Genomic DNA, 12,990 nt, shown 5'->3' with positions numbered 1-12,990 from the left:
CTGAATACAGTTCAAGCAATCAGGGTTAAGGGACATCAGGGGACCAACGGTGGCAACTTGGGGCTTAAACTGGCAACCTTCTGCTTACTTGTCCAGCTACCATACCACCATAACTACCACAGCTGAGCAACGAATCTTCCATCTTTCGATAGTGTCGCCCTCTTGTGGTTCCATTCTAAACATGATCAGTGTATTTTGTGTACTGGCTGGTGTCAGAATCCATCCACACCATTTAACTACACTCAACACCCAAGACACTAATCTGGAGTTTGACAGAGATGAATGATAGAGGAGCAGAAGTTCTACTCTGCACCAGCCTCCTGAACTAGATCTCAGAATTACATCATGTTTCACTTATTTCTCCTTCTGTTTCCCTTAAGGAAACACGGTACCTCACTTAAACAGTACTGAGAAGCACCAGTAATCCTCCTGAGAGAATGAAGAGCAAGCTTTAAACTGATGATGATGATGATGATGATGAATCCTCCTCTGTACAGCTGAGCTCTGGTCCTTATCACGTCTATACTGATTTATTTTACTGTACTGGAGTGACTCACATCATTCTAAAACTTCCACACACTGTTATTGTTTATTTGTTTGTTTAATTCTAAACGCCGTGTCAGCTGCAACAGCTATTATCATGTCTAACTACTAGTTTATGTAAACGTCAAGGTGGTGGTTCCATTTATGACTGTGAGGGTCTAACTTATATGGTGTTTGTACTGTAGAATTGTGTTCTGATGGTGTTCATTTGTTGGCATGCGTAGAGGATATGTTTGATAGAAGTTCTTGATTTACAGAGGGGGCAAGTGGGGGCCTGGTCTCCTTTTAGCAGGTGTGTATGGGTCAGTTTGGTGTGTCATATGTGGCATCTTGTGTATATACATTGTTCCCATCGTTTTGTGGGGTATTGAGCTTTATTAGCGTTTATGGTAGGGTGGATGTGGTAGAGTTTTTTGTTGGTATGCATTTTCCATTCTCTTTGTATACACACTGTTATTACTACAATTTTATGTCCATCTTAATAATTGTTCTTTATTTTTTTCTTTAAGTTCATTTGTGATGAAAACTACTGAAGTTAATGACATTTTCTTATAGATTAAGTGCAGTAATTTATTTTATTTCTCGTTTTATTTCCCTTAAGGAAGTGAGGTTACGTTACCTCACTTAAACATTAATAGAAAGCACCAGTAATCCTCTTGAGAGATTAAAGAGCAAGCTTTAAGTTATAACATTTCCTGTGTGAAAACTATTTACTATAACAGCTCTGTGTGATGATGTTTAATAGTATGAATGTTGGAGTAATGTGTGAATGATGGATGAAGAGCTCAGTGATATGATGATGTTACACAGAGACTCGACTGAGCTGTAATGAATTATGTGGATTATCTTTCGCTGGCATGAAGAAATGGGGGGGGGGGATGTGAATTGGGAGCTACAGGGGTGTTTTTAAAATGAGTGAAAATTTGTTTTCCTTTAGCAAGCCGGCCTGGTCTGCAATCGAGGCTCTCATTTATCCCAAAGATGTTCAGTGGGGTTGAAGTCGAGGCCATGCACAGGCAGGTCCTCCACAACAGTCTTGTTAAACCATATCTATAGTGACTTCGCTGAGTCATGCCAAAACAGGCAAGGGCCTTTCCTAAACTATTACCCCAAAAACTGGGGACAAATATATGTAAACGTTCTAGCAATAGGTGTGACAAACACCTAAAATCGTTACATAGGAGTGGTGTTCAAAGACTTTTGGCAATCTAGTGTACTTCTAATGCAGATTTTACATATTTTTGGTCCTACACGACAATACAGGTCATGGAGGCCTGGGTTCAATTCTGCCAACCACCCAGAAACACCCTCCCTACCACCAGGACCACAGCAAACCCCTAGCAGCTCCTTCGAAACAACAGGATAGTATAACAAACATCCATCAGCACCCTGCCAACCACCCGGAACCATCTAGCAACATCATATCAACCACCGGGATGTGATAGTAAACTAGGGTGGCCACATTCATAGTCACAAAAAGGAGGACATTATACCCCAAAAGGAGGACGTCATACCAGGAACAGGGGGGCATGATCCTGCAACACACAGAATGAATCCATAACCCATATAACAGAGTTTTTGACCAATTTAAGCAAGAATTCTATAACAAATTACTGTTTTACTCACCATGTCTACTTTTGATATTTAAGTCTGTTCCTCGCTGCCTCCAAAAGTTTACTAATTGACTCAAGTAGAGGTGTATGCAGAACAGAGCGAGCGGGCAAAATTCAACCACCCAATTACAGACTAGCACTTAGAGGGTGGACCTTCTGTGATTGGCCAGTGGTGGGCGAGCCACGATAATTAGCACTATAAGCAGTCAAATGAGGCTGTTAAACCAATGAAATACAAAGCATTTGTTTTGACATGTACCTGAGCCAATGACAGATAATATTGATAAAAAATTTAACCATGTTCACTCCAAAAGGAGGATTTTTAAGTGTCCGTCCTAGCGTTGCATGGGCGGAGGACTGGCAGCTGAAAAACCGGACTGTCCGACCTAAAGCCGGACGGCTGGCCACCCTATAGTAAACGCCTAGCAACACCCTGCGCCACCAAAACCAACACATAGCAAAACCCTAACAACCACCAGCAGTTTTCAAGTAAATAATGCACTTTTAATGCAGTTATAATTGTATTTTTATTTTTGCAGTTGCAGAAGCTTTTGTATAATGACATAAAATAAATACATAATATGAAAATGCTGTTTTAACAGTTTACATTTAAATATTTGCAGAGAGCAGAACACATAGAAAGACATTTAAACTATCTCTGACCTTTCTAAGATGCTAACCAGCACAGTCGAGAGCTCACAGCAAACACAGCCTGCTAACAATCCCTAATATAGACAGGTGAGTTAAACCACACCGTCCAAAACTAGAGATCAAATGAAATATAGTAAACAATACTGTTGTCATACAGCCCTCCCATATAAACATTAGTAATGAGCCATACTGAAAAACTGACTGATCTTTGATGCTGCGATCATAGGATATCACCATTTACTCAGTTTGTTCAAATCTACCAAAGACAATTAGGAATAAGAATAAATGGATGGGAGGGACAGGAGGCACTTTAGGTGGCTAGGCTGGACACCTAGTTGGACACCCAACCTGTCAACGATTCATGGTTTGTCCCCTTATCTGTCGGTGGGTATATCGGCTGCCCGGGACACCCCTTGCTGATTAAAGACACATTAACCCAGTCTTCTGGTCATATTGATTTGGCCCCATCACAGTCCCTCCAGTCTTAATGAATGCTCATATCTGCTGCACTCAGCACATAAACTACAAGTAACACCAGCACAACACTTGTATTGTTAATGTATTCCTGAACTAACTTGCACAAATGTCATGAAATAGGTTCTGCAATGCACATTTTTGGGGGTGGATTTAATGTTTTGATCATTAGTGTGTAATGTGCAACGTAGAGTACATACTGTATATTTAAACATTATATAGTGGGACATAATTTGGCACTCCTAAAGTTGTACTATATTTAAGAAGGTTCATAATAATAAACATGTTAATAAAAATCACCCTCTGTCTATATACAGTGTATCACAAAAGTGAGTACACCCCTCACATTTCTGCAAATATTTCATTATATCTTTTCATGGGACAACACTATAGACATGAAACTTGGATATAACTTAGAGTAGTCAGTGTACAGCTTGTATAGCAGTGTAGATTTACTGTCTTCTGAAAATAACTCAACACACAGCCATTAATGTCTAAATAGCTGCAACATAAGTGAGTACACCCCACAGTGAACATGTCCAAATTGTGCCCAAATGTGTCGTTGTCCCTCCCTGGTGTCATGTGTCAAGGTCCCAGGTGTAAATGGGGAGCAGGGCTTTTAAATTTGGCGTTTTGGGTACAATTCTCTCATACTGGCACCTCATGGCAAAGAACTCTCTGAGGATGTGAGAAATAGAATTGTTGCTCTCCACAAAGATGGCCTGGGCTATAAGAAGATTGCTAACACCCTGAAACTGAGCTACAGCATGGTGGCCAAGGTCATACAGCGGTTTTCCAGGACAGGTTCCACTCGGAACAGGCTTCGCCAGGGTCGACCAAAGAAGTTGAGTCCACGTGTTCGGCGTCATATCCAGAGGTTGGCTTTAAAAAATAGACACATGAGTGCTGCCAGCATTGCTGCAGAGGTTGAAGACGTGGGAGGTCAGCCTGTCAGTGCTCAGACCATACACCGCACACTGCATCAACTCGGTCTGCATGGTCGTCATCCCAGAAGGAAGCTGACGCACAAGAAAGCCAGCAAACAGTTTGCTGAAGACAAGCAGTCCAAGAACATGGATTACTGGAATGCCCTGTGGTCTGACGAGACCAAGATAAACTTGTTTGGCTCAGATGGTGTCCAGCATGTGTGGCGGCGCCCTGGTGAGAAGTACCAAGACAACTGTATCTTGCCTACAGTCAAGCATGGTGGTGGTAGCATCATGGTCTTGGGCTGCATGAGTGTTGCTGGCACTGGGGAGCTGCGGTTCATTGAGGAAAACATGAATTCCAACATGTACTGTGACATTCTGAAACAGAGCATGATCCCCTCCCTTCGAAAACTGGGCCTCATGGCAGTTTTCCAACAGGATAACGACCCCAAACACAACCTCCAAGATGACAACTGCCTTGCTGAGGAAGCTGAAGGTAAAGGTGATGGACTAAACCCAGTTGAGCACCTGTGGCGCATCCTCAAGTGGAAGGTGGAGGAGTTCAAGGTGTCTAACATCCACCAGCTCCATGATGTCATCATGGAGGAGTGGAAGAGGATTCCAGTAGCAACCTGTGCAGTTCTGGTGAATTCCATGCCCAGGAGGGTTAAGGCAGTGCTGGATAATAATGGTGCTCACACAAAATATTGACACTTCGGGCACAATTTGGACATGTTCACTGTGGGGTGTACTCACTTATGTTGCCAGCCATTTAGACATTAATGGCTGTGTGTTGAGTTATTTTCAGAAGACAGTAAATCCACACTGCTATACAAGTTGTACACTGACTACTCTAAGTTATATCCAAGTTTTATTTCTATAGTGTTGTCCCATGAAAAGATATAATGAAATATTTGCAGAAATGTGAGGGGTGTACTCACTTTTGTGATACACTGTAATAGTGTCAAATTAATGCATTCAAGCAATTAAAGGTTATGGCACTACATTTTACCCAAGAAATACCACCTCTGTTATAAATTAAGCTCAGATCTTAAAAGCAGCACTCCCCTGCCTCAGATGGAAGTGTAAAGAAGAGTTCCTCTGCCGTCCTCTCTCTAAATGGAATGGTATTCGGTGTTTGAACAGTGAAGAAGCATTTGCATCCTGGAAGCCAAACAAAACAATGGGGTATGCTGTTTTTCCAGCATGAGAGCTCTATGAGGACTGCTTCAGGCTTCTCTTGAGCTACATTGCCATTTAAGTCGTGCCATGGGCAGACACAGATGGGAAAATGGTGAAGAGAGGGCATGGGCTGAAAAACCCCCCCCAAAAAAACACAAACATTGAGGAAGGCACTCTGGTGAGGCAGTTCCAGGATGTCTTTCTTAGAATTTGCTACTGTAGAAAACTACTTGAAAGTTTTTTTGTTTATTAGGATTTTAACGTCATGTTTTACACTTTGGTTACATTCATGACAGGAACGGTAGTTACTCATTACACAAGATTCATCAGTTCACAAGTTTATTATCAAACACAGTCATGGACAATTTTGTATCTCCAATTCACCTCATTTGCATGTCTTTGGACTGTGTGAGGAAACCGGAGCACCCGAAGGAAACCCACGTGGACATGGGGAGAACATGCCCACCGGCCCATCTGGGGATCAAACCCAGGACCTTCTTGCTGTGAGGCGATAGTGCTACCCACTTAGCCACCAAGCCACCCCTACTTGAATAGTAGAATAATAAATGGAAGTTTATTTTATATGTAGATACATTATTTGGTGGAAAAAATGAACTGAATTTAATTATTTCTACCATTTGTTTATTCTTTTACAGATCCAAGATATAAGAAACACAAATTTGAATTCATGAACTTATGGGTTTAAAAAACAATAAGATCTGCTTGATGGTTCCTTGCTCTGATCAAAACGTTCTTAAAATATTTGAAAATCAGGCCTATGGGTAATTTTATACCAAAAGAAACACCACAGAACAATCCAGAACACATCTCATGGTGCTTTTTCAGTATAAATTCACTTTAATTCCTTTTTCATTTTCACGAACTGTTTAATACTGGTCAGAGTTCTGATTAGAATCTAAAAACACTGGGTACATACATGCACCCAGGCCAATTAAAATCAGCATATTTTTGGATATTGGGAAGAAAACCAAAGTGCCCAGAGAAAAAATCCTTCCAGACAGTCACTGAAGTTGAGGATTTATACTTCCTGGAGGGTCAGATGTAAAATGAGAACTGGCATAATTTCCAAGTCACTGGAACATAGGTGACACTGTCCATGGTCAAGCAAGCTTTACGCTGGCATGGTTGTAGAGCCACAGAAGAAAGAAACTCCAGCTCCAAAAGTGGCACCTTAACTAAAGCTTAATAAATCACAAACTGCCTCTGACCAACCTTCACAGATCACAGGGAATAATAATTCTCATCCACTGGGCTGGAAATAAGTGCAATGTCTTGATTTGGGAAAGGAGGGTTAATACTGTGTACAAATTTTGACAGAGGAGGAGAAGAAGAATGGAGGAAGGGGGAGAGCAACACCCCTGTTCTGTAAGTCTTGAGTGAAATTTAAACGCAGGATACTGAGCAGACAGAGAGGTGCAACCCTGCTTCACTTACTGATCTTCAAATCCAGCAAACAGCAGGCAAGACAAATATGTAAGTCCAGCTGATCTTTATTTTTATACCTTTCATTATTTCCTTGAACTTGAACCCTCATTATTGTCCTATTGGAGGTCTTACTTGGTTCATAAAACAAAATGTACAAATATTGCAATTGACTCAAACAAGGAGAAACCTTCATTTAGTTCTTCATTTTACATAACTTCAATAGACTGTGGTCTCATTGGAAAGTACTAACTTGTAGTCTAGATTGGTAGTGGACTGGGAACTTCATGGGTCTGTCTTCATATCTTTGGGATGCATCTTTTTTTTATATCTAATCCAATTTTGGGACCTCACAGCCTTGCACACACATCCAACATCCAACACACCCAAACTAGTGTGCAAGGTAAATTTTAAGCACTTTGTCAATAAAGTGTGCTTAAGGTGGGCAAGATCTTAGGTGTTGGGAACTTTTGTTTCGGATTATTTTTAAATGTACAGAAGATTCAATCTACCAAATAAATTAAATCTAAGCACCAGTTTGAGGGAACTTATTCAAACTAGCCTACAATTAATTCACTTGATTGTTCAATGTTAATTGTATATGTCTTGTATTGTCTGTGTATTGTTGTTTAACTGCTAGAAGATGTAAGGTGCCCTTGAGTGCTTTGAAAGGCGCCTATAAATAAAATGCATTATTATTATTATTATTAACAACCCTAATGACAAGATGCAACATTTTAGAGTCATTGTACAAACATCTTGACAAGCTGTAATCCTCTGGAAACAAAATCTGGACATTTTCTAAGTCTGCATGGCTAAGCATGGCATTTTAATGATTATACGTATCCTCAGAGGTTTATTTAGGTATTGTGTCATTACTCTGCAGCAAGTGCGCCTTAATTATCTGCAGTGCAAATACATGAGCACACTCGACAGTCCAAATCTCTGTTACTTATATGATTAGGATTAACGTCAGGAAAGGCAGTCCCGGTCGGGTATTTAGGGGCAACCTGGAGCAGTTTGTGTTCATGCTCTGGTTTGATGGACACCAGCAAATGTGGTTTGTCATCTGAACCTTCTTGGCTTGGTAGCCCTCGACCACTGCAAAGTGAATATTTCCCTCTCTCTCCAAGCCATCTATAGCACCAGCCTGCCGTCATCGTGGTTGCTGTTGCTGCCGTTATTATAGAGGAGATCACTCGCTTGGGAACTGGCAAATGTTTGGATTACGTATGTTAAGCCATGTTCAAGTAGACTGACAGATACAGAAGTGACATGTAAGTGTATGTTTTTAGAGTGTGTTTGGACTGTTTGCTCGTTCTCCAGTTGGGCAATTGGATAAGTCAAGCTTTGATGCAGTCTGCTACTTGATATTTGAGTTTATTGTACGAGGTCTGCTTCTGACATACAGTTAAGTTTATATACACTTAAAACAAAAATGTACTGTATGTTGTGGAGGTCTGGGGATTTTAATTCTATATCTGCAACTGTTCTTTGTCTCTATAATATGATTGAAACACATATCTGCTCGTCCAAAAGAAAAACCCTGTCTTATACTTTATTAATATTTCTAAATAATGACAACATATGCCGGGATAACATATACAGCAACAAAGCTGCTTAATTTTGGTGGTGTAGAAAGTGATATAATGTTGTTTCACCTTGTGGCATGGTCAGACGTAATACAACAAGCTAAAATAAATCAAGTCTGACATAAATTAATAGCTGCTGGAACATGGGTGACTGTCCAACTTCAACTTGCTGTAATAGAAGCTCCTGCACCAAAATCGGCACCTTCAAGCTCAACTGAAGTTTGTTGCCGAACACACTGACAAAGAGAAAACAAACTTCCATCTTGTACAGCAGTTTATAACAACAAGGTGACATATTGCTTGATGTTCCAGCAGCTTTTCTTCTTGGATTAATCTGAGAATCTGTGAATAATAAGGAAGGGTGTCCACATAATGACTTCAAAAAATTATTCAGCAACACAAATTGCTAACAGGCCTGTAAAATCAAGTATACGGACAGTCTGGGAACATGTGTTTTCTGTTCCAGCGTGACTATGCCCCTGTGCACGATGCCTATAAGGACATTGTTTGGGTTTGGTGTGAGGTAACTCCAGTAACCTACACAGTCCAGACCTGGTGAACACCTGAGGAAGGAACTAAACTGTCGATTCTTTAACAACCTCAGTTTCTAACCTCTTTACAGACTTAATAATGCCAATGGATTTGGAATTGGATATTTTTGCAACAAGCTCATGGTGAGGGGTCCACATAATTTTGGCCATAGTTTATTTAGGCACAGAAGGTCACAAACTGCAGTGAATTCTATTACTAATAATAAATAAGCAGGCCATGCAACAACGTTTATAAAATTGTAAAATGTTTACACTACCAAATTTGATGTTGCTTTTGTATACGTTTACCGAGCAGATTATCATATTTTTAGAAAACTAAAACCCAATTTCAAGAAAAGTTGGGGCATGATAAACACATTGTGAATTTGAAATTAAAAAAACACATTTTGAAATTCAAAAGGGTTGGGAAAGGGCCAAAACAAAGGTACTACATTTACAGAGTATTCAGGTTACACTCTTTCAAAATGCTCCACAGTAAGCAGGTAACTGCTTTTTGTTTTGTTTGTTTGTTTGTTTTTACACCACATTTTACAGTTATGTTGATCTAACATGTGATGTAATATGCAGTATGCAGTGCAGGAAACTTGTAAGTAACATATTTATTTTGTCTTTCTAATCCCCTACTATGCATCTTAGACCTGAGACAGTGTGAGGGGCAGTCCAAGGAACAACTAAGAAGAAGCATCAGAAAGCAAAATCCAAATGTAAAAATCATTCAGCTCCTGACTGCCTTACAGAACCTTTAGGTGAAGATCTGATGTCCATCAATGATCGCATCAACAAAGAATCAGAAGTAACTCAAACGAATCTGAAGACAGCGTACACAGACAGAATGTTCTCTTAGGCCTGTAATCCAGCAAACTATAACTTAGAAGAAAATGCAGCAGCTTCCACAGACAAAAGGCAAGGGGTTGTTGATGTTCGCCCAGCGGCGTCAAAGGATCGATGAAATCACTGCCGAACAAGAGGAGATGAGGCGTAAAAGCATATTGATGGAAGAAGAATTAACATCAAAGACAGACCCTGGACATGACATTGTGCAAGTCAAGCAAGAATTTCCTAATAAGGATAGTAAAAATCAACAGTCGATCATTCAGCAGTCGAACACTGGTATGAACGGTCTCGATTCCTGTCACGTTTCCTCATCACCAAAACCCCTTGTGCCCAACAGAACTGCAAAACCTTTTCTAACTTGTCATAATCAATCCCCGAGACCTTATTCTCCTGCTAAAAGTGCCTCAAGCCCAACGATATCTTCAAAAAACCTGTTTAGGGTGCCTGTTCCAGTAAACACAACCCCTCATGTTTGGTCACCCACAGGGGATATCATCGCCTCTCGTGATGAACGTATAGTGGTGCCAGCCATCAAAACTGGCATTCTCCCAGAAGTTAAAAGAAGAGGAGCAAAAAAAAAATATTCCAATGAGCCTCCAGAGGATGACTTTTTTGGTCTTGGTGCAGAGGCTTGTAATTTTATGCAAACATCAACAGTCCGTCAGAAAAATCCTCCAGCAGTCCTTCCAAAGCCTACTATCAACCTGGCTTGTCCACCATGGTCTGCAGAGAGTCATGGCTCTCGTAGTCCTGTCTCGGCGTTAAGTCCTTCACCTCAACAAAGCTGGCCTACATCCCAGTCTCAGCCATCTACCAAACCCAAGGCTCCGACGCCAACACAGCCAGTGTCACAGCAGCATGGGTCTGGCCGGGTACCACATCAGGCACCATCAGGTATCAATAGTCCAACTGCAGCATATCCATCACAATCAAAGTTCTCATGGAATAAGCCCCAGAAGGATACCGGTTCTGTAGTTTCCTGTCCACCCCAACAACAGAAATCTCACTATCATGCACCCAAAGCTCGACCAGTTTATCAGAGTGGACACGCATCAGAAATAGGTCTCTCTGATGGCACAGTCCCTAAGGGAAAAGGTGCAGAACTTTTTGCCAAACGTCAGTCTCGTATGGAAATGTTTGTGGTAGATGCTGAGACCGTACAGTCCAATAAACCAAGATCCCCATCTCCTACACTCTCCATGCCAAGCGCCTGGAGATTTTCTTCTATTGTCAGAGCCCCTCCTCCAGTATCCTACAACCCGATAGTATCCCCCTTTTACCCACTTGCAGCACAGAAGCAGTCCCCTCATGCAACTAGCCCCAAAACAAAGCCCAAAGGAAACAAAGAAAAACAACAACCTTCACCCAAACAACTCAGTGTCATGGAGGTGATGAAACATCAGCCATACCAGCTGGACTCCTCTCTATTCAGCTACAACTCTAATGCCGAAGTGAAGAATCCTAGCCCCATAACATCCACTATTCCTCCTTCAGAGTCAAAGCAAGCCCACACCAATGCCCCTACCTATATGCAGGGTGTTATGGCTAAACCTAGTGGACCGGTGAGTGTTCCAAACCTTTTTACTCATCAAGCCACTTCAGCTAAAGCTTCTCCTGCTCCACAGCATGGACACGGGAAACTTCCAGCACCGCACATAATGCACGATGGCCCAGACCACAAATCCTTGTCCAGCCACTTTGCACCTGTCACTAGCACTGCTAGCAATACGATTATAGCTCCTTCCTCTTTTCCGCTTACAAGTGAAATGATTGCTAGATGTGCTTTGCCAATTGCACCAAGGCCTAAATTTTGTGCCACAAAGGCACCTGTTGTTGGAAAGCAATGGAAACGGGTGGTTATGCAACACTAAGGGTATATATAGCAGCAAAGTAAAATGCAAAATCGCTGGCCACTTAAGAGCTGTCACAAAAATGCAAGTAGGTTTTGCTCGACTGTAGTCCCATACCAAGCCAAAACCCAACAAATAAACCACCATCAAAATGGTAAAAATGTACATATCATAAATATGCCGAAATTTTTCCTGATGTTTCTCTTTGGCTCTGGCTTGGTTGCAACAGCGGACAAAATCTGGTCTTGCAGGCCACACAAATGCATCAAAGTATAAAATAAAATATTACAGTAATGTATTACAATAATTATAGGCCTAGAACCTAAACTGTTCTATGTGTCACTGTCCACAAGTTGAGAAATCTTGGTCTAATAAATCTTCAAAATAGGAATCTACACACTATTGTTGATGGTAAACATTACAGCACTGATAAACCAATCCAGACTCGATCACCTTTTTCCAAATTTCCTATAAAGTCTGTGTGCCAGTAGCTCCCACCTGTAGTGAAACCTTCACCTGAAAATCTATAAACAAACTCGATTCTACCACACAAGCATCACCTAGAGGTTTTACATTCACCTACTGTAGCTGTAACTTTACAGGTATTGTCTGTTACATGAACAGCTGAAAAGTATTAATATTAGTAATATAAGTTATTGATTAAAACTTGGAATTGGAATCCAGTGATGTCAGCTTTCTTTTTTTGAATGTTTGTTTTTATATTTATATTAAAATAATGGAACTAGAGCTTTCAAAATTTTGTATTTAGTGACCTAAACATTGCTTTTGTGTTAATGGAACTGCAAAAAAAAAAAGAGGTTTTCATGTTTTCAAAATCGTCTCTGGAAAGTGTCTGAATTTCCTTGAAATAGTAAATTTTATTTGGTATGATATTATGGTACACATGTTTTAAATTATTTAAAATGACTTTTATTAGACTTTTTATAAAAATTGGATTGTCACTTAACCTGTAATTATTCTTATTTATTATGAATTTGTTAAACCTCAGATGAATCACTTACAGTTTTATTATCACCAGACTTCTTTAAAACTTGGCAGTTAAGTTGTACATGAATGTAATGAATGTTTGATATGGTACGATTGAATGGATTGTTGGATATTTCATCTGGCTAAAGCTGGTGGCAAATTAAAATTGGGAGGTTAGGATTTTAAGCCAGTTTGTGAAGGAACAAGAATGTTGCACACCACAGGAACTAAACTAATTCTTGATTGCTGCAGAGCAGTTTACTGTTTGCACATTTTTAGGTACTGCTTAGCTTTTGCTCAATGAACTGTGTTTCCTGATGATGCCTTTACACTTTTATATG

General features: G+C 40.5%; 1 protein-coding gene across 1 annotated transcript; it reads left to right on the top strand.

The window, feature by feature from the left end:
• The first annotated feature begins 8,875 nt into the window (after positions 1 to 8,875).
• On the top strand, positions 8,876 to 12,478 carry synpo2b (synaptopodin 2b). Its single transcript, XM_063009171.1, has 2 exons — positions 8,876 to 8,950; positions 9,851 to 12,478. Exons 1-2 carry the CDS (start codon positions 8,876 to 8,878, stop codon positions 11,681 to 11,683), a joined length of 1,908 nt encoding a protein of 635 aa, XP_062865241.1. The 3' UTR covers positions 11,684 to 12,478.
• Positions 12,479 to 12,990: the final 512 nt, after the last annotated feature.

This window comes from Trichomycterus rosablanca, chromosome 14, assembly GCF_030014385.1.
Source record: "Trichomycterus rosablanca isolate fTriRos1 chromosome 14, fTriRos1.hap1, whole genome shotgun sequence".
NCBI lineage: Eukaryota > Metazoa > Chordata > Actinopteri > Siluriformes > Trichomycteridae > Trichomycterus > Trichomycterus rosablanca.
Note: the sequence above shows the minus strand (reverse complement) of the source record. Positions and strands in the feature narration are given on the sequence as shown.

Excerpts from the sequence above, each read along its gene's own strand:
- synpo2b (XM_063009171.1), top strand. The coding sequence starts at position 8,876 with ATGTGTTTTCTGTTCCAGCGTGACTATGCCCCTGTGCACGATGCCTAT. Across the intron at positions 8,951-9,850 it reads TTGTTTGGGTTTGGTGTGAG|AAGAAAATGCAGCAGCTTCC; the intron begins GTAACTCCAGTA and ends ACTATAACTTAG.